The sequence below is a fragment of the Callithrix jacchus genome, chromosome 2 (assembly GCF_049354715.1).
Source record: "Callithrix jacchus isolate 240 chromosome 2, calJac240_pri, whole genome shotgun sequence".
Classification (NCBI taxonomy): domain Eukaryota; kingdom Metazoa; phylum Chordata; class Mammalia; order Primates; family Cebidae; genus Callithrix; species Callithrix jacchus.
Genome location: NC_133503.1, coordinates 73,556,711 through 73,578,321, shown reverse-complemented (window position 1 = coordinate 73,578,321; position 21,611 = coordinate 73,556,711). Strand labels below are relative to the sequence as shown.

The following is a 21,611-nucleotide window of genomic DNA, read 5'->3' as shown; positions in this document are numbered from 1 at the left end:
TGAGTGAACTCCCCTGTCTCACCATCCTGGACCTTTACCAGGTTTCCAAGCTCCTCAGCCACCTACATGTCACTGAAATGTCAAAGACTTTGTGAGGAAGCTTCTGGGGCACCTGACTTCTAGAGGAGGCTGAGGGCAGCTATGGATGGTTATTTAATGTAATGTTCTTGGCCTGGGCTGCAGGTGGGTAAGTGGATTAGAATGGCAGCTCAAGGTGCCCCAGCTTCTCTGCATGCCTGTCACCTAGTGGAGGAGCCCAGGCTTGCCACCAGGTTGAGTCCTAGCTTATTCTCTGTCCTGAGGTGGGGTACGTACCCTGTCTCTGCCTCAGTTTCCTCCTCTGTGAGACAGGGATTCTTACAGGCCCTGCCTCTGACAGTGGTTTTGATGAAGTGCACGATGTGGGTGAAGCACCTGGAGCAGGCCCACTCGAGCAATGCACTGCAGACTCTCAAAGTTAATGTTGAGAAGGGGCTGGGGTGAGGCAAAAAAGGGCAGGCCATTTCAGCTCCAGGAACCTGGGCTGACAGATTGGGTTAAATTAGCATGTGCCTTGCTGAGTGCACAAGAGACAGTTGCCCAGGCCAGAGGTACCAGGGTCAGAGTTGATGATGCCTTGGCCTCGTCACCCCAGGATTGGGCCAGTGCATGATGTAGTCAGCCAGGGGTGGGCTCTAGAGTCCTGAAGCTGAGGGGGCCGTCAGAGGTCTGAAGTTCGAGACCAGCCTGGCCAACATGGTGAAACACCAACTCTATTAAAAAATATATAAAAATTAGCCAAGTGTGGTGGCACGCACCTGTAGCCCCAGCTTCTTGGGTGGCTGAGGCAGGAGAATCACTTGAACCTGGGAGGTGGAGGTTACAGTGAGCCGAGATCGCACCACTGCACTCCAGCCTGGGTAATGAGTCAAACTCCATCACAAAAGAAAAAGTGATCCAAAAATTATTTTGAGGTTGTTCAGTGTGAAGTTCTTTATAATACAAAGCACAAAAATGCTTTCATGTTTAACCACACAATTGTGACTTCAATTATAACGATATTTAAGTCATAAAAATGAAATATTTGAAAAATTTTAATGACAAAATTTATAAAGTAGGGCTATAACTAAAAAATTTTGTACACAAACATGATTTTTTAGTGACTAGAAAGTACCTCAAAAAGTTAACAAAGCTTTTCTATGGGTGGTAGAATTATCCTATATTTTACTCTAAAATTTCCAGAACACATACTACCTTTAGCTTCAAAAGAAAACTGTAAGTGTTGTTTGTGTGTATTTTTTTTACAAAAATTTTTTTTTTTTTTGGCTATAGAGTCTTGCTTTGTTGCCAGGCACCAGACTGGAGTGCAGTGATGCAGTCACAGCTCACTGCAACCGCCACCTCCCGGATTCAAGCAATTCTCCTGCCTCAGCCTCCGGAATAGCTAGGATGCCACCACACCCAGCTAATTTTTGTATTTTTAGTAGAGACAGGGTTTTACCATGTTGGCCAGATGGTCTTGATCTCTTGATCTCGTGATCTGCCTGCCATCGCCTCCCAAAGTGCTGAGATTACAGGCATGTGCCACCGTGCCCCACCACAAAATCTATTTTTAACACATCCTGATGAACACAGATGCAAATAATCCTCAACAAAATACTCGAAAACTGCATTTGACAAGACAATAAAAAGATCATCTGCCGTGATTAAGTGGAATTCATCTGAAATATTAGGATGATTCAATAAACACAAATAAAAGTGCTATATCGCATTCAGCAAATCAAGAAAAAAACCCATATAATCATTTCAGTAGATACTGAAAAAATAAAATTCAACATTCTTTCAAAATAAAAATTCGAGAAAGCTATTTCATTACTGCTACTACCAGAAAAAGATACCTAGAGATAAACTTAACCAAAAAGTTGGAAGTTCCCACAATGAAAACTTCAAAACAGAGACGAAAGATATTAAAGCAGATACATGTAAATGGAAAGATATCCCATGTCCAAGCACTAGAAGGATATTGTTACGGTATCACCCAATATGATCTACAGAATCAATGCAATCCACATTAAATTACAAAAGACATTCTTCATATAAATAAAATCCTAAAATTCACATAGAAATGCAAAATACCTCAAATAGACAAAAGAATCATGAATAAAAAGAAAAAAGCTGGAGGCATCACAATATCTGATTTAAATATATATTACAAATCTATAGTAACAAAAACAGCATGGTGCTGGCCAAAAAAGGGGCAAGGGAGAGACGCAGAGAGACACACAGACATAGAGGAAAGACAGACATAGACAAATGAAACAGAATAGAGAACTCAGAAATAAATTCACGCATTTAGTCAACTCATTTTTAACCAAGGCACCAAGAATGCACCTTCAGGAAGGAACACGTCTTCAATAAACTGTGCTACGAAAACACAACACCCACATGTACAAGAATAAATCGAGACCGTTATCTTAACATATACAAAAATCTACTCAAAATATTTAAATGTAGGACCTGAGACTATGAAACTATTAGAAAAGAAAACAGCATAAATGCTTCATGAAATTGGTTAGAACAAGGTGTTTTCAAATAGACATCAAAAGCACAAGCAACAAAACCAAAAAGAGTCAAATGCAATTACATTAAACTTAGAAGTTTCTGCAAAGTAGAGGAAGCAATCAGTAGAATGAAGACACAGTCCAAAATATGGAAGTATTTGCAAACTATGCATCAGGCAAGGGGTTAATACATAAAACACATAAAGAACTCAAACTTCTGAAAAGCAAAAATACAAATAATCTGATTTAAAAATCAGAAAAAAGATCTATCCACACCCTTTATCCCCCAGCATTATTTCCCCGTCTTCTTTTCCTGACCGCCTTTGGCCCTCTTCCTCTCGCCACCCTGTTTCTTCTTCCATCTACCCCAAAACCTTTCCCCCATTTTTTCCCCACTGTCACTTCACAAAGCCTTCTCCACTCTCTCACTCACTGCCATTTTCCCCACCCATCTACTCAAAAACGTTTCTCCACTGTTTTTCCCCACTGTCCTTTCTTCCTTTCCTTCCTACTCTCTAACCCCCTCCCACTCTCATCACCCTCTTGTTCTCCATCTACCCAAAAACATATTCTCGCACCTTTTCCCAAAGCCTTCTCCCCACTCCTGCTACTCAGCACCCCTTTCCCTCCTTCATCTACCCCAAAACTATTTTCTCCACCGTCTTTTTCCCCTTCCTCCTTGCCACCCTCTTTCTTTTCTCATTACCCAAAAACATTTCCCTAGCGTCTTTTCGCAAAACCTTCCCCACTTCCCGCTCACCCTCTTCTTTCCCCTATCCTGCTTGCCACCTTTTTTTGCCCTCTGTCTACCCCAAACTATTTTCCCCAACATCTTTTGCCCAACCCTCTTTTGCCACTCCCTCTGGCCACCCCCTCTTTTCTCTTCCCACTTTCCACCCTCTTCCCACCCACTTTATCCACTGTCTTTTCTTTCTGCACCATCTTTCTTTTCTGACCATCATCTTTTTGCAAAATCTTTTCTCCTTCCCACTCGCCACCCTCTTTTCTCCCTCCATCTACCTAAAAACTTTTCTCTCTGTCTTTTCGCAAAACCTTCCCTTCCTCCTGTTTGCCCACTTTCTCTTCCCCCTCCCTCTTGCACCCTCTTTTCTTCTTCTACTTGCCACCCTCTTCCCTTCTGCATCTGCCCAAAATCTTTTCACCCACCGTCTTCTTACCCTATCTTTCTTTTCACCCAACTGTGTTTCTTCAGACCTTCTCTCCCTCCTGCTCATTCCCGTTACCCCTCACCATCCTCTCTTTCCTCCTCCCACTTGCCACTCTCTTTTCCCCTTCCATTTACCCAAAAACTTTCCCCACTGTCTTTCCACAAAAGCGTCTCTTCCTTCTGCTCACCACCCTGTTTTTTCCCCCTCCATCGACTCCAAAGCAGTTTTCCCATCCTCACTGTCTTTTTGCAATGCCTTATCCTGTTCGTCATCCTCTTTTTCCCGTTGGCACTAACCCCCCTCTTTAGCCCTTCATCTATCTCAAAACTATTTTCCCCCAGCTACCACTCCAGCCACATGACCATGGCTATGCCACCAACTGCAGTGAGGCGAGCTGCAGGCTCCAGCCTCCAGCACGTTGCAGCTGGCTCTCCCATCTCCTGGTCCTCTATGCCAGGCACAGGGGAGTCAGCGAGCACACACAGAAGAGCCTGGAATGGACTGACTTCCCTTCAGCATTACTTATATACTGAAGTTTTGCACAGCGGTTCCTGGACTACGTGTTCTGATTGGATGAGAACAAGTCTTAGGCCAACCATTCAGAGCATGAAAATAAAGCCCAATCAGAGTAGGCCTAGAGGTTTTCTCTCATCCAATCAGAACATGTAGTCCAGGAACCATGCACATAACCTCACAATTTAAGGCACGCTGAGGACGCCTTATGCCATTCCAGGCTCTTGTGTATATTATTGTGGAGCTACCCTGTTCCTGGCTTAGAGGACCAGGAGAAGGGGCAGCGGAGCCACCTGCTGCGTGTTGGAGGCTGCAGCGTGCGGCACTGTGGTTGGCCTCGCTGCGGTGGGTGGTGGCGATGGAGACCGCAGTGTGGTTTGAGCGATAGGAGGCAGAGCAGGGAGGGCAAGAGTCAGGAGGGGAGGGCCGCTGGAGCGGTAGGAGGAGTGGTAGGAGGGAGGCTGGAGAGGTAGGCAATCTGGGGGCTACACTGCTGGCGGTGGGGGCCATGTTAGGGGCACTATCGGGGGCTGCACTACTGTCACTGGTGGCGAGGGGGTTGCTGCAGAGGTGGCGGCAACAGTGCTGGCCTCCAAGGAAGGGCCCTTCCTCCTCTTCCTGGACTCAAGGCTCTAGAGGATGAACTCCTCTTGCTCATGTTGGAGTGCAGTAGGCGCTCTGAGCACGGCAGGGCCCCCATACCCACCATGTTTTCCCAGCGCTCAACCTCTCGCTCCATATTGCCATGACTATCTGGGACCTCTGCGCATGTGGTGGGCACCATGGGGAAAGTGCCCTGTGGGTGGAGGCGTCAGGATCAGGAATCAGTACTTGGGTTGGGAGAGCTGGCTAGGTCTGAGTTCCTGCTGCTCCTGCTCCTTGAGGAGCACTAGACACTGTGGTGTTTCCAGTCCCCACCCTCTGGCCAGGAGACCAGCTTGGGCCAGGAGGAGAGTCTGGACTTTGGAGGGTGGTGTGAGTGCTTTCGCTAAAACCGGCCCCTGCCACGCATTGACCAGCGTGACAAGGTGAGGCTCTAACACTACCAATTTTTCTGCATTCTGTTCAGGTTTTTCAGGCTTTGCCCGCCCAGCTGTTCCAAGCCAGGCTGGAGGAGGAGGTGAAGGAGTCGTCACCTGTGGTGAGCTGGAGATTTGAGCCTGCAGATGGCACGGCTTTGTGGCTCACCTCCTGCAGTTATGGCAGCGATGGTGATGGAGACTGCAGCTTGACCGGAGCGTTAGAAGGGGGTGGTGGAGGCCAGGTGGTAGGAGCCTTGTAGGGTGGGCTGGTGCATGGAGGGTGACAGCAGTGCTGGTTGTGTTGTGGTGGGTAGTAATGGTGGCAGCAGCAGCAAGTTGGGGGGCTGGGAAAGGGGAGTAGGAGCGCTTTGGGCCCGGCCTGGCCTGGAGTGGGTAGAAAGCTTTGGATTCTGTACTGCAGGCCTTGGTGGCAGCAGTGGAGGCACAGCCAGGGCAAGGAGGAGTCCTCCCCTTCTGCAGTCTCTGGAGGGTGTCCTCTTCCTGCTGGTGGTGCCTGAGCCAGGTGTGAGTGGCAGCACTGTCTCTCTTTTTTTTTTTTTTTTTTTGAGATGGAGTTTCGCTCTTGTTACCCGGGCTGGAGTGCAATGGCGCGATCTCGGTTCATCACAACCTCCGCCTCCTGGGTTCAGGCAGTTCTCCTGCCTCAGCCTCCTGAGTAGCTGGGATTACAGGCACGCGCCACCATGCCCAGCTAATTTTTTGTATTTTTTTAGTAGAGACGGGGTTTCACCATGTTGACCAGGATGGTCTCGATCTCTTGACCTCATGATCCACCAGCCTCGGCCTCCCAAAGTGCTGGGATTACAGGTGTGAGCCACCGCGCCGGGCTCCATTGTCTCCTTCTTAACAAAATTTAGGGGATGACTGTTTGGGTATTTTATTTTTTTGTTGTTTTAAGTTATTCCTGAAGGGACAAAAGGCTTCTTTGGCTGTGTTTTGGTGTGGTGGGATCCCCTTTCCATGTAAGACAAAAGGGTGCTTTCCTAGCAAGGGGTGTGTTGGAGAGAGTTCACCAAGGGGAAGAAAGGGAACCTCCCAGGAGGGTGGCTGCTGTGGCAGATCCCCTGCCTATGGGTATGGGTAGCCTCTGGGTCACTTAGTTTCCCCTGTGGAAGAGGAAGATTACACCTGTATCATCAAAGAGGAGTCCTGGCTGGCTGGGTCAGTTGATTTGACTTTTCTAATTACTTCTTCAGCCCCCCTGCCCATGGTGTCACCTTGAGGAAGTGGATCCTTAGTCCACAGGGGCGGAGGCGTCTCTGGCGGGCTGATTGCTGTAGTGGGTTCTGTCCTGCCTGAATTTCTTGTATCTGAATGGCAGCCTTTCTAGCAAGACTAGAGAACTTTTCCTGTTACTCCCTTAAATGTACTTTCTTAGTTGGTAACTTTTTATTTTTCTCTTGTAGGAATGCCAATAAGTTTTGGTCACTTCACGTAATCCCGTATTTCTCAAGGGTTTTGTTTTTCAATTCTTTTTTCTCTTTTTTATATTCTTTTATTTTTGTCTGACTGGGTTAATTTGAAAGACCCATTTTCAAATTCTAAAATTATTTCTTCTACTTGGTCTAGTTTATTGTTAAAAATTCCAACTGTGTTTTGAAATTCTGTTACTGAATTTCTTAATTCCAGAAGCTCTATTTGTTTTTTTTCTTTTTGTAATATAGTTATTCATTCTTTGATATCCTGAATTGTAACCTTGCGTCCTCCATGCGAAGCCTGTTGTGGGTCCTGCCCTGGGACTGGTTGAGCAGCATTGCACTCTTATTGGATATGGGAGTTTCACCGTTATTTCTGTGTGGATGCGGCCTTCGATTAGAAATTCCTTGACTTGAGAGTGATTGAGAAGTGTAGTTTTTAGTTTCCCAAATACATATTTTTGGGGGAGATGACTTCATTGCATTTGGCCAGAGAATATGTGACCTTTTGGTTGTTGAGAACTGGTGTGTACACCTGGGGGCTGGGTGTCCATGTGGAACCTGATGTACCTCTGGACCTGGTTGTCCACATGGGTCCTGGGTGTCCACCTAGAGCCTGATGTTCCCCAGAGGCCTAGGTATTCACTTGGGTCCTGTTGTCCACCAGGGGCCTGATATTCATCTGGGACCTGGTGTTCACCTAGGGCCTGATAGTCACCTGGGGACTGGATATATACCTGTGGCCTCATGTCCACCTGTGGTATAGTTGTCTACGTGGGGCCTGTGTCAGCCTGGTGGCTGATGTCCACTTGTGCATTAGATACTCATTTGGGTCTGGTGTTCAGGAGTTTAGATATGCATATGGGACTTGGTGTTCATCCGGACCTGATGTCCATTTAGAGTCATGTTTACCTGGGGTTAGGGTGTTAATCAGGTGCCTGGTTTTGACCTGGGACCTGAGTGTTTACTGATGTCCACCTAGAGTTTAGTGTCCGCCTGATGGAAACCTGGGGCCTGGTAGTTACCTAGGGCCTGGGCGTCCACCTGGGGCATGATCTTCAGCTGGGGCCTGGAGTTCTCCTAGGCCCTGGTATCTACCTGAGGCCTGTGTGTCAACCTGGGACTGGATGTCCCCCTGGGGTCTCAGTGTCCATCAAGGCCTGATGACTTCCTGGGACCTAGTTGACCTAATGACCCAACATATGGGTCCTGAGTGTTTACCTGGGGCCTGGGTGTCCAGCTGGGGCTTGATGTTCATATGGGTGCCTGGGGTGCACTAACATAATTCTGCTGTGTCTACCTGTGGCCTGAGTGTTCCCGTGGGACCTGGTTATCAGCTGGGAGCCTGATAATACCTGCAGCCTGGTATCTGCCTGGAGCCTCATCAGTCTGCCTGGTATCTGGTGTCCACTTGGGGACTGGAAATCTACTTGAGACCTAGTATCCGCCTGGGGCACAATGTTCACCTGGTGCCTGCTGTCTACCTAAGGCCTGATGTCTACCTGGAGACTGGGTGTTCACCTGGGGGTCTGATACTTACCTGGGGCCTGGGTATCCTCCTGGGGGCTGATGTGCACCTGGAACCTGGTGTCCACCTGAGACCTGATGTCCATTTGTATTTTGGTGTCCTCCTGAGGCCTGGTGTCTGCCTGGGGCTAAGTGCCCTCCTGGAGACTGGATTTTCACCTTAGGCCTGTTGTTTACCTGGGTCCTAGGCATCCAGCTGGGATCTGGTGTGCACCTGGGGCCTATGTCTGCCTTGTACCTGTTGTCCTTCTGGGGCCTGATGTTTGTCTGGGTCCTGGATGTCAATCTGGTACCTGCTGTCCACTTGGGGCCACATAGCCACCTGAGGCCTCATTGTCACTTGACCTGCAGCCTTGTACCTGAACTCAGCCTTGGGCCTGGTGTTTATTTGAATTTTCATATCCTCATGAGGCCTGGTGTCCTGCGGTCTGGGTGTCTGTGTGTGACCTGATGTTCACCAGGGTTTATGTGTCCACTTGGGGGCCTTGTATTTACCTGGATCCTGCTGTCCACCTAGGGTCTGCTATTCTCTTGGGGCCTGGAATTCTCCTTAGCCTGCTGTTCATCTGAGGCATGGGTGTCAACCTGGGACTTAATGTCCACCCGGAACTGGGGGGTCCACTGGGGCCTGATGACTTCCTGGTGCCTGGAATGTTCACATGGGGTCTAATGTGTGTACATCTGAGGTTTTGGTTTCCTCTTGGGGCCTGGGTGTTCACCTGGGGCCTGATGTTTGCCTGGGGCCTGATGTTCGCCAGGGGCCTGGTGTCCACTTGGAGCCTGGTTGTCACCCTGGAGCCTGATACCCACCTGGGACCTTACATCTTTCTTGATTCTAGGTATACTTCTGAGGCAAGTATCCTTTTTGAGACTGGGTGTTCACACCTGGGGCCTAATACCTACCTAGGGTCTGGATATCCTCCTGGGGCCTGATGTCCACCTGGACCTGGTGTCCACCTGGGGCCTGGTGTCCATTTTTATTCTGGTGTCCACCTGGGGCCTGGGTGTCAGCCAGGAGCCTGACATCCACCAGTAGTCTAGTGTGCACCTAGGCCTGGTCAGCCTTCCTGGGGTCTGGTGTCCACCTGGGGACTGGTTATTCACTTGTGACCTTTTCTGTACCTGTGGCCTGGGTGTCTACCCGGGCCCTGATGTTGACCTGTGGCCTACTTTCTTCCTAGGGCCTGAGGTCCACTTCGAGATTGGGTGCTCACTGGGTGGGGGCCTGATACCCACCTAGGGCTTGAGCATCCTTTAGGAGCCTGATGTCCCCGTGGGGCTTGATGTGTACCTGGGCCCTGGTATTTACCTGGAGCCTGGTGTCCACCTGGGACGTGGGTGTCACCTTGGGTTTTGATGTCCTGTGGTGCCCTGGTGTTCATTGGGGCTATGGTGTGTGCCTGGGTACAGTGTCCACCTGTGGACTGGGTATTTACTTGGGTCCTGGTGTCCACCTGTGGTCTAGTGTTCACATGGGGCCTGAGAGTCCACCTTGGGTCTGGTGTGTTCCAGGAGCCTGTTGTTTACCTGGGACCTTGGTGTCCCCTGGGGCTTGATGTTCATATGGGGCCTGGTATCAGTCAGGGGCCTGAGTTCTGTTTGTGGCATTGCTTTTACCCAAGGACTGGGTATCTACCTAGGGTCTCTGGTCCAACTGACACCTGATGTCTGCCTGGGACCTGGGTGTCCACCTGGAATCTGATGTTTACCCTGGGCCTGCTGTGTGTCAGGGGCCCGATGTCTCCCTTGAACCTGGATGTCCACCTGAGACATTGTTATCATTCTTGGGCCCGGTGTCCACCTGTGGCATTGTGTCCAACTGTGGCCTGGCTGCGAATCTGGTGCCAGACGTACACCTTTGGTTTTGCATCCACTTTGGGCCTGGGTTTCAACCTGGGGCCTTATATTTACCTGGGTACTGGTGTTCACCTAGGGCCTGATGTTACCTACTGTAAGCATTGCACAGAATATACACAGGTTAGAAAGGAAGAAAGAATGGAAACATGGGACCTATGTATGCAGTGTAAGAAAAGTGAAAATAGCAACCAGGAAAGAACACAAAAAAAAACATGAGAAGGATAGTATGAAGAAAGAACATTAACCAACCTATGCCCAGTTTCCCAAGAAACATTGGAAACCTCAAGGTGAAATGAAATGTCAAACCTAATCAAGCCATCTCTGGATTTTCAGCTGTGCGCCGCTCAGTGTCAGTGGGGATAGGGAGCAACTAGGACTCTCTGAGATCGCTGTTAGGCCTAGAAATTGCTAAGACCACCTTGAAGTTGTCCTACCAGCTTCTCAGAAAATCACAACTAGAAAAGTACCACAAAGTCAAAGAAGGCTGAGAGCTTACCTTGGACAAAGTTCTTGCAGCTTTGGGCACTGCTGTCTGGCTGGCTCTGTGCTTGCTTTGTCAGCCCCCTCTCTTACATCAGGTGGTGATGGCTGATGACCTGCATGGCCTTTGCATGAGCCAGGGCCAGGCCTTAGTGCTCTTGGGGAGTAGCCCAGCAGGTTCACCAAGGCCTGGGGCAGCAGTGCGGGCAAATTTCTCTGGCACTGGCCTTTTCCTGTGGGCAGCAGGTTGGGGTGAGGTTCCAGTGCGCCAATACTTTTTTTTATTGCATTTTAGGTTTTGGGGTACATGTGCAGAACATGCAAGATAGTTGCATAGGTACACACATGGCAGTGTGTTTTGCTGCCTTCCTCCCTTCACCCACATTTGGCATTTCTCCCCAGGCTATCCCTCCCCAGTTCCCTCCCCGCTGCTGTCCCTCCCCTGTTCCCCGCAATAGACCCCAGTGTGTAGTACTCCCTTCCCCGTGTCCATGTGTTCTCATTTTTCCTCACCCGCCTATGAGTGAGAATATGCGGTATTTCATTTTCTGTTCTTGTGTCAGTTTGCTGAGAATAATGTTCTACAGATTCATCCATGTTCCTACAAAGGACACGAACTCATCATGTTAGATGGCTGCATAATATTCCATGGTGTATATGTGCCGCATTTTCCCAGTCCAGTCTATCATCAGTGGGCATTTGGGTTGGTTCCAGGTCTTTGCTATTGTAAACAGTGCTGCAATGAACATTCGTGTGCATGTGTCCTTACAGTAGAACGATTTGTAGTCCTTTGGATATATACCCAGTAATGGGATTGCTGGGTCAAATGGAATTTCTATTTCTAAGGCCTTGAGGAATCGCCACACTGTCTTCCACAATGGTTGAACTAATTTACACTCCCACCAACAGTGTAAAAGTGTTCCTATTTCTCCACATCCTCTCCAGCATCTGTTGTCTCCAGATTTTTTAATAATCACCATTCTAACTGGCGTGAGATGGTATCTCAATGTGGTTTTGATTTGCATCTCTAATGACCAGTGATGATGAGCATTTTTTCATATGTTTGTTGGCCTCATGTATGTCTTCTTTTGTAAAGTGTCTGTTCATATTCTTTGCCCATTTTTAAATGGGCTTGTTTGTTTTTTTCTTGTAAATCTGTTTGAGTTCTTTGTAAATTCTGGATATCAGCCCTTTGTCAGATGGGTAAACTGCAAAAATTTTTTCCCATTCTGTTGGTTGCCAATTCACTCTAGTGACTGTTTCTTTTGCCATGCAGAAGCTGTGGAGTTTCATTAGGTCCCATTTGTCTATTTTGGCTTTTGTTGCCAATGCTTTTGGTGTTTTGTTCATGAAGTCCTTGCCTACTCCTATGTCCTGGATGGTTTTGCCTAGATTCTCTTCTAGGGTTTTTATGGTCCCAGGTCGTATGTTTAAGTATTTAATCCATCTGGAGTTAATTTTAGTGTAAGGTGTCAGGAAGGGGTCCAGTTTCTGCTTTTGGCACATGGCTAGCCAGTTTTCCCAACACCATTTATTAAACAGGGACTCCTTTCCCCATTGCTTGTTTTTGTCAGGTTTATCAAAGATTGTATGGTTGTAGATATGTTGTGTTGCCTCCGATGCCTCTGTTCTGTTCCATTGGTCTATATCTCTGTTTTGGTACCAGTACCATGCTGTTTTGATTACTGTAGCCTTGTAGTATAGTTTGAAATCCGGTAGTGTGATGCCCCCCTCTGTGTTCTTTTTGCTTAGAATTGACTTGGCTATGCGGGCTCTCTTTTGGTTCCATATGAAGTTCATGGTGGTTTTTTCCAGTTCTGTGAAGAAAGTCAATGGTAGCTTGATGGGGATAGCATTGATTCTGTAAATTACTTTGGGCAGTATAGCAATGTTTGTGATATTGATTATTTCTAACCATGAACATGGAATGTTTCTCCATCTGTTTGTGTCCTCTCTTATTTTGTTGAGCAGTGGTTTGTAGTTTTCCTTGAAAAGGTCCCTTACGTTCCTTGTAAGTTGTATTCCAAGGTATTTTATTCTTTTTGTAGCAATTATGAATGGCAGTTCGTTCTTGATTTGGCTCTCTTTAGGTCTGTTATTGGTGTATAGGGATGCTTGTGATTTTTGCACATTGAGTTTATATCCTGAGACTTTGCTGAATTTGCTTATTAGTTTCAGGAGTTTTTGGGTTGAGGCGATGGGGTCTTCTAGGTATACTATCATGTCATCTGCAAATAGAGACAATTTGGCTTCCTCCTTTCCTATTTGAATACCCTTTATTTCTATTTCTTGCCTGATTGCTCTGGCTAGAACTTCCAGTACTATATTGAATAGGAGTGGTGAAAGAGGGCATCGTTGTCTAGTGCCAGATTTCAAAGGGAATGCTTCCAGTTTTTGCCCATTCAGTATGATATTGGCTGTTGGTTTGTCATAAATAGCTTTTATTATTTTGAGATACGTTCCATCGATACCGAGTTTATTGAAAGTTTTTAGCATAAAGGGCTACTGAATTTTGTCAAATGCCTTCTCTTTGTCAATTGAGACAATCATGTGGTTTTTGTTTTTGGTTCTGTTTATGTGGTGAATTACGTTCATAGCCTTGCGTATGTTGAACCAGCCTTGCATTTCCGGGATGAATCCTACTTGATCATGATAAATAAGTTTTTTGATGTGCTGTTGCAATTGGTTTGCCAGTATTTTATTGAAGATTTTTGCGTCTATGTTCATCATGGATATTGGCCTGAAGTTTTTTTTTCTTGTCGAGTCTCTGCCGGGTTTTGGTATCAGGATGATGGTCTCATAAAATGATTTGGGAAGAATTTTTTGTTTTTGAATTATTTGGAATAGTTTCAGAAGGAATGGTACCACCTCCTCTTTGTGTGTCTGGTAGAATTTGGCTGTGAACCCATCTGGACCTGGGCTTTTTTGTGTGGTAGGCTCTTAATTGCTGCCTCAACTTCAGACCTTGTTATTGGTCTATTCATAGTTTTGGCTTCCTCCTGGTTTAGTCTTGGGCGGACACAGGAGTCCAGGAATTTAACCACTTCTTCCAGGTTTACTAGTTTATGTGCATAGAGTTGTTTGTAGTATTCTCTGATGATAGTTTGAATTTCTGTGGAATCTGTGGTGATTTCCCCTTTATCGTTTTTTTATTGCATCTATTTGGTTGTTGTCTCTTTTCTTTTTATCAATCTGGCTAGTGGTCTGTCTGTTTTGTTGATCTTTTAAAAAAACCAGCTCTTGGATTTATTGATTTTTTTTGAAGGGCTGTTCGTGTCTCTATCTCCTTCAGTTCTGCTCTGATCTTAGTTATTTCTTGTCTTCTGCTAGGTTTTGAGTTTTTTTTATCTTGTTCCTCTAGCTCTTTACATTTTGACGATAGGGTGTCAATTTTGGATCTCTCCACTCTTCTCATGTGGGCACTTATTGCTATATATTTTCCTCTGGAGACTGCTTTAAATATGTCCCAGAGATTCTGGTATATTGTGTCTTCATTCTCGTTGGTTTTTAAGAACTTCTTTATTTCTGTCTTCATTTCATTGTTTATCCAGTCAACATTCAAGAGCCGGTTGTTCAGTTTCCATGAAGCTGTGCGGTTCTGAGTTAGTTTCTGAATTCTGATTTCTAACTTGACTGCACTATGGTCTGAGAGACTGTTTGTTATGATTTCAGTTGTTTTGCATTTGCTGAGGAGTGCTTTACTTCCAATTATGTGGTCAATTGTAGAGTAGGTGTGATGTGGTGCTGAGAAGAATGTATATTCTATGGATTTGGGGTGGAGAGTTCTGTAAATGTCTATCAGGTTTGCTTGTTCCAGGTCTGAGTTCAAGCCCTGGATATCCTTGTTAATTTTCTGTCTGGTTGATCTGTCTAATATTGACAGTGGAGTGTTAAAGCCTCCCACTATTATTGTGTGGGAGTCTAAGTTTCTTCGTCAGTCTTTAAGAACTTGTCCTATATATCTGGGTTCTCCTGTATTGGGTCCATATATATTTAGGATCGTTAGCTCTTCTTGTTGTATTGATCCTTTTACCATTATTTAATGTCCTTCTTTGTCTCTTTTGATCTTTGTTGCTTTCAAGTCTATTTTATCAGAGATGAGTATTGCAACTCCTGCTTTTTTTTTTGCTCTCCATTTGCTTGGTAAATCTTCCTCCATCCCTTTATTTTGAGCCTTTGTGTATCCTTGCATGTGAGATGGGTTTCCTGGATATAGCACACCGATGGGTTTTGGTTTTTTATCCAGTTTGCCAGTCTGTGTCTTTTGATTGGTACATTTAGCCCATTTACATTTAGGGTTAATATTTTTATGTGTGAATTTGATACTGCTATTTTGATGCTAGCTGGCTGTTTTGCCCATTAGTTGATGTAGATTCTTCATTTTGTTGATGCTCTTTAGCATTTGGTATATTTTTAGAATGGCTGGTACTGGTTGTTCCTTTCTATGTGTAGTGCCTCTTTCAGGTGCTTTTGTAAAGCATGCCTGGTGGTGGCAAAATCTCCGAGTACTTTCTTGTTTGCAAAGGATTTTGTTTTTCCTTCATGTATGAAGCTCAGTTTGACTGGATATGAAATTCTGAGTTGAAAGTTATTTTCTTTAAGGATGTTGAATATTGGCCCCCACTCTCTTCTGTCTTGTAGGGTTTCTGCCAAGAGATCTGTGAGTCTGATGGGCTTCCCTTTGTGGGTGACCAGACCTTTCTCTCTGGCTGCCCTTAGTATTTTCTCCTTCATATCAACCCTGGTGAATCTGATGATTATGTGCCTTGTGGTTTCTCTTTTTGCAGAATATCTTTGTGGTGTTCTCTGTATTTCCTGGACTTGTATATTGGCCTGCCTTGCTAGGTTGTGGAAATTTTCCTGGATAATATCCTGAAGAGTATTTTCCAGCTTGGATTCATTCTCTTCGTCACATTCTGGTACACCTATCAAACGTAGATTAGGTCTCTTCACATAGTCCCACATTTCTTGGAGACTTTGTTTATTCCGTTTTGCGCTATTTTCTCTAATCTTGGTTTCTCGTTTTATTTCACTGAGTTGATCTTCGATTTCTGATATTCTTTCTTCTGCTCGGTCAATTCGGCTGTTGAAACTTGTGCATGCTTCGTGAAGTTCTTGTGTTGTGTTTTTCAGCTCCTTCAATTCATTCATATTTCTCTCTAAGTTGTCCATTCTTGTTATCATTTCCTCAAATCTTTTTTCAAGGTTCTTAGTTTCTTTTCATTGATTTAGAACATGTTCTTTTAGCTCACAGAAGTTTCTCATTACCCACTTTCTGATGTCTGATTCTGTCATTTTGTCACACTTATTCTCCATCCAGCTTTGTTCCCTTGCTGGTGAGGAGTTTTGGTCTTTTGTAGGAGGCGAGGTGTTTTGGTTTTGGGTGTTTTCCTCCTTTTTGCACTGGTTTCTTCCAATCTTTGTGGATTTATGCACCTGTCATCTAAGTAGTTGCTGACTTTTCGATTGGGTCTCTGAGTGGACGCCCAGATTTTTGACGATGAAGTATTTCTGTTACTTAGTTTTCTTTCTAACAGTCTAGCCCCTGTGCTGTATGACTGCTGAGGTCCACTCCAGGCCCTGCTTGTCTGGGGTACACCTGTAGCAGCTGCGGAACAGTGAGGGATGCTACCAGTTTCTTCTGCTATCTTTGTCCCCGAATGATGCCCGCCAAATGTCAGTCTGATCAGTCTTTTGTGAGGTGATTCTTTGGATATACAGGGGTCAGGGAGCTGCTTGAGGAGATGGAGTGTACTTCATAGGAGCTCAAGTGCTGAGCTGTGAGCTTGGTTATTTATTCAGGGCTGTTAGGCAGGTGCGTTTAGGTCTGCTGCAGCAGAACTTATAAAACCCTGTTTTTTTCCTCAGATGCTCTGTCTCAGGAAGTTAGGGCTTTCTTTATAAGTATCTGTTGCCCTGTCCTGCCCAGCTAGGAGGCAGTCTAGTCACTATTTGCCTGCCGAGGCTCCACCCTGCTACTGTGGGGTCTGCCCTGTTGCTGTGGGCTCTGCCCTGCTGCCATGGGCTCTGCCCTACTGTCTTGGGCTTTGCCCTGTTGCCTGTGGGCTCCACCCAGCTGTCGTGGGCTCCACCCTGTTGGTGGAGTCTCTCTGTTATGGTGGGTTGCTTTGGCAACAGCAGGCTGTGTCAGCAATGGGAGTGTACCTCAGTAGGGGCGGAAGGCCTCAATAGTGGCAGATGCCCCTGCCCCACTGAGCTGCACCATCCTGGATTCAGCTGTGCTCGCAGTGAAACTCTCAACCCTGAGCGTTTTGAATTGTCATTTTGTTTGTCCCTGTGGGGGTGGGACCCACCAAGCCTGATCACCTGGCTCCCTGCCTCAGAGCTTTTTTTTCCCCTTTTTTTTTTAAGTTGAATGGTTGACTCTCTTCCAGGTGTTTCAGTCGCCTGCTGATAAGGCACTGAGATCGTGTGATTTCCCGTGCAGCAACCCACTGCACCGGCTCACATGTCGCTTCCCGGGAATCTCCTGGTTTGGCTCACTGTCCGAGTCCCGTTTAATCAGATGGATATGCTAATCTGCCCTCCCAAATCTCAGATTGCCTGTTTAACAGGGCACCCAGACTAGTGTGTTTTGTGCAGAGTGCCACTGTGCTGCGGCGCCGGCCTAAATGGCTGCACAAGCCAAAAGGGCTGCACTGGTGTCCCGTGTCTCTCCTACACCTGGGAATTTCCTTGTTCTGTGGGCAACAAAGATCCGTCTGGAAATGCAGCTAGGACTCACTCTCTGCGCCTTCACTGAGAGCTGCAATCCTGAGTTGTTCCTACCACGCCATCTTGGAAATCTCTCCCCGTGTGAAACTATTGATATTATACTGTGTTAACTGCAATGGGGGAAGTCTAGTTCATTGCAATCAGAATGTAGCCCATGGAGTAATTCCTTTCTGCTTTACCAGAAACTCCTGGCAAATCAAAGAAGAGTAGACTGAGGATCAAAAGCACAAAGGGATGTCTGTGGCTATGGCAGCCTCTCTGCAGAATCAGGGAAAGAAAAATGGAGAAGCCAGTGGAAAAGAAAAGAAATGTTCAGGCAGCATGTGGGTATGACTCTTTTCTAACTAATTTGGTCCCATTCTAATATTTCAATATCCTCTTTTTCTAAAAAAATTAGTTTTTATTTAAGAGCTAGAAATCAATACATGATCATTCTCAATTACACCTAGTCTTTGGTTTTTCTAAATCAAACAATTTATATGTTGATTAATGCTTCTAAACTATTTGACTAGCATCATTTCTACATTTGTGGTGATAAATGAAAAGCACTAAATGTTTTCTTAAATTCTGGATATAATTTTCACTGTTTAAGTTTATATTAAATACCTTCTTCATGCCATTTTGGCATTCTGAACTCTTTTTCACCAAAACTCTCTCTGTTCCCCCACACTGTCAAGAACTGTAAGGGTGTACAGTTTGTGAGATTTTACCATACATTCCAGTATTATCTGTCCAAAATTTAATTTCATGAATAAGACACAAGATCCCTGGGTCAGAGTCAAAGAACTTTACTACTCATGGCAACAGTAATAACCAGAGTGTCAGCATTTGCGTGGGTTCTTTGAGCCCTAATTTTCATTATGATGACACAGCAAAGAATCCCGAGCTTGAGAATCTGAATCATTTAAAGTGGAAAGTAAGCCTGTCTGACTTTTGCACCAGAGATACACATTAATAGAGTGGAAAGTGAACAAACCTGCTTTGTGCTCAAGAGAGAGACTGCATATATCTTCTAAGACAGATATTCCTATATAAACTTCCCTGGAAAGGTAGTTTGAAGTCAAATACAGTCAGTGCCTCTGTATAAAAAAAAATTATTTATTTAGAGACAGTTTATGAGACAAAGTTTCTCTCTTGTTTCCCAGGCTAGAGAGCAATGGCTCAGTCCAGCTCACTGCAAACTCTGTCTCCAGGGTTCAAGTGATTCTCCTGCCTCAGCCTCCTGACTAGCTGGGATTATAGGCATGCACCACCACACCTGGCTAATTTTGTATTTTTTTTTTTTTTTGAGAAGGAGTTTCACTCTTGTTACCTAGGCTGGAGTGCGATGGCGCGATCTCGGCTCACCACAACCTCCGCCTCCTGGGTTCAGGCTATTCTCCTGCCTCAGCCTCCTGAGTAGCTGGGATTAATTTTGTATTTTTAGTAGAGATGTGGTCTCTCCACGTTGGTCAGGCTGGTCTTGATCTCCCAGCCTCAGGTGATCCACCCACCTCAATCTCCCAAAATGTTGGGATTATAGGTGTGAGCCAACACTCTCAACCTATGCATTTTTGCATATTAGTTGTGTGATGTGGGTTTTAAAAAGCTCCCCAGGCTACCTGTGGTGGCTGACACCTGCAATCCCGACACCTTGGCAGGCAGAGGTGGGAGGATGGTTTGAGACCAGGAGTTTGAGACTGGCTTGGGCAACTTAGTGAAATCTTGTCTCTACAAAAAACAAACAAACAAACCAACAAAAAAATCCCCTTCAATGAGTTTATTTGCTCCATAAGGATAATGATTATTATATATAATTGAAATAATAGAAATCCTCCTATCTGAAGCAATTGAGACTGGTATCGGACATGTTAAGCAAAAATGATGGCTAAACTAGAGATTCATAAAAGAGATCTTAAATATTTTATTTTAATTTAAAATGTACAAATGTGCCTTCATCTTCTCATCTTTGGAAATGAAGCTAAGCCTTTTCTATGAGTGATTTTAAAGACTGAGTGTTCATATCTACAATGCAACAGTTTCTGTTTCACGAAGCTGGAACAAACAACTAACACTTCGGAAACAATACCCGGGAGGAATCCTATATTTTATGACTTTTAAAAAGTTGTTTAGTATTGCTCACACTTAATTTGATAGCAATTTTTAAAAAGTGATAGCATTTATTAACTCTTTCCAGAACATTCGACTACTTTTCATAGAAACAACTCTTGTTGCACTCATACTCATCAGTTTACATAATGCTGCATAAGATTATAGAATCATAAGAGGCTTAAACAGATTCTGGAAGAAATACAACAGATACTTGAGGAACATTAATTTGTGGTAGATGCTATCTCAGGCATACTTAATAATCCCATTCACTCCAAGCAGTCCTAGGGGTATGGGAATCAGTTACTGTGTTCACAGAGAGAATGCAAGCATAGTTTAAATTCTAGTGAGCTATTTAAGGATGATTAAAAGACAGTCCATTGTTTTCTTATGTTTTCTTCACAACATCCATTACAGACAAGAATCCAAGAATTGAGTCTGGTGAAAATGCCGGAAGGAGAGAAGAGCTAGAAAGAGCTACATAGGTGAATGGAAAACACGCTGCAGAGAGTATATCATCTGTCACTTGAATCTCCTGGGCTCTGGATTTTTGAAACTCGCATTTCTGAGAAGTGAAACGTAAAGGTGCCCACATTCTGAGAACTGTAATGGCATTTCAAGGGGAGGAAAATTGAACTTACCTGGGACCTCACCATCTATGAGCCATCATTCATTGCGTTCTCCTCTATGCTCTCCTCCTGAAAAAAATGGAATTCTGAGAAGGCATAGTTAGGAAAAAGAGAAGCATCTTGTTAATACACGATATGAAGGCTAAACGCAAATCGTGGAGCTTCAGTTTTGTGTAGGTATAGCAGACACTACAGAGAAGCCCTCTAAGACATAAACTTAAAGGCTGTGACATCCCTACTCCTCTATGACACCGGAGAATTCAATGTAGAACTGTCTCTCTTCAGTGGTGCAGTTCCCCTTGTTGTGGTCTATGGGAGCTCAGGGGTTTTCAGCCCTGGCTAAATGCTGGTGGAAATTTAAAAAGAAGACAGTGCTCAGCCCCAACAGAGAGTTGGATTTAATTAATCTGGGGTGGGTCTGAGCAACAGCATTTTAAATTTTAAAGTCTCCAAGTGACTCTAAGTGCAGATGAGAACTACCGGGAAGAGACGATGGAGAAGACATTGGTGAGGGCCCATTCTTACTCTTTATCCCAAAAAAAAAAAATAAATTCACCCCAAAACATACACTCCAGAGATCTGCCTCTCCTCTCCTCTAAGATGATCCTTTCAATATGTGAAGGAGACATCACTATTCTCATTTTTCCAAGTTTTTACCTTTCTTTTTGAGTCTCTGGATACAGTCTTCAACTGGGATTACACCTCTCTGTAGTTCTTATCTTGTAATATCACCGAAGTTCTGTTATCTTCTTTTTTTTTTTTAATTTTTCATTGGATTTTAGGTTTTGGGGTACATGAGCAGAGCATGCCAGACAGTTGCGTAGGTACACACATGGCAGTGTGCTTTGCTTTCCTTTTCCCCTTCACCCACGTTTGGCATTTCTCCCCAGGCTATCCCTCCCCACCTACCCCTCCCACTGGCCCTCCCATTTTCCCCCCAATAGACCCCAGTGTTTAGTACTCCCCTTTCTGTGTCCATGTGTTCTCATTTTTCATCACCCGCCGAAGAGTGAGAATTTGCGGTGTTTCAATTTCTGTTCTTGTGTCAGTTTGCTGAGGATGATGTTCTCCAGATTCATCCATGTCCCTACAAACGACACAAAACTCATCATTTCTGATTGCTGCATAATATTCCATGGTGTATATGTGCCACATTTTTCCAATCCAGTCTATTATCAATGGGCATTTGGGTTGATTCCAGGTCTTTGCTATTGTAAACAGTGCTGCAATGAACATTCGTGTACATGTGTCCTTATAGTAGAACGATTTATAGTCCTTTGGATATATACCCAGTAATGGGATTGCTGGGTCAAATGGAATTTCTATTTCTAAGGCCTTGAGGAATCGCCACACTGTCTTCCACAATGGTTGAACTAATTTACACTCCCACCAACAGTGTAAAAGTGTTCCTTTTTCTCCACATCCTCTCCAGCATCTGTTGTCTCCAGATTTTTTAATGATCACCATTCTAACTGGCGTGAGATGGTATCTCAATGTGGTTTTGATTTGCATCTCTCTGATGACCAGTGACGATGAGCATTTTTTCATATGATTGTTGGCCTCATATATGTCTTCTTTCGTAAAGTGTCTGTTCATATCCTTTGCCCACTTTTGA

At 45.0% G+C, this 21,611-nt stretch overlaps 1 protein-coding gene across 1 annotated transcript; it reads left to right on the top strand.

The window, feature by feature from the left end:
• Positions 1-399: 399 nt before the first annotated feature.
• LOC144581647 (uncharacterized) lies at positions 400-21,190 on the top strand. Its single transcript, XM_078365979.1, has 6 exons — positions 400-479; positions 4,018-4,093; positions 4,487-4,567; positions 5,292-5,363; positions 17,462-17,606; positions 19,785-21,190. The coding sequence occupies exons 1-5, from the start codon at positions 400-402 to the stop codon at positions 17,492-17,494; spliced, it is 342 nt and encodes a 113-aa protein (XP_078222105.1). The 3' UTR covers positions 17,495-17,606; positions 19,785-21,190.
• Positions 21,191-21,611: the final 421 nt, after the last annotated feature.

What these genes read in the sequence shown, in the direction of transcription:
- LOC144581647 (XM_078365979.1), top strand. Translation starts at nt 400, where the DNA reads ATGTGGGTGAAGCACCTGGAGCAGGCCCACTCGAGCAATGCACTGCAG. An exon ending in AATGTTGAGAAGGGGCTGGG is followed by an intron (nt 480 to 4,017) that starts GTGAGGCAAAAA and finishes CCCCCTCTTTAG; the next exon opens with CCCTTCATCTATCTCAAAAC. An exon ending in TGGCTATGCCACCAACTGCA is followed by an intron (nt 4,094 to 4,486) that starts GTGAGGCGAGCT and finishes TTCCTGGCTTAG; the next exon opens with AGGACCAGGAGAAGGGGCAG.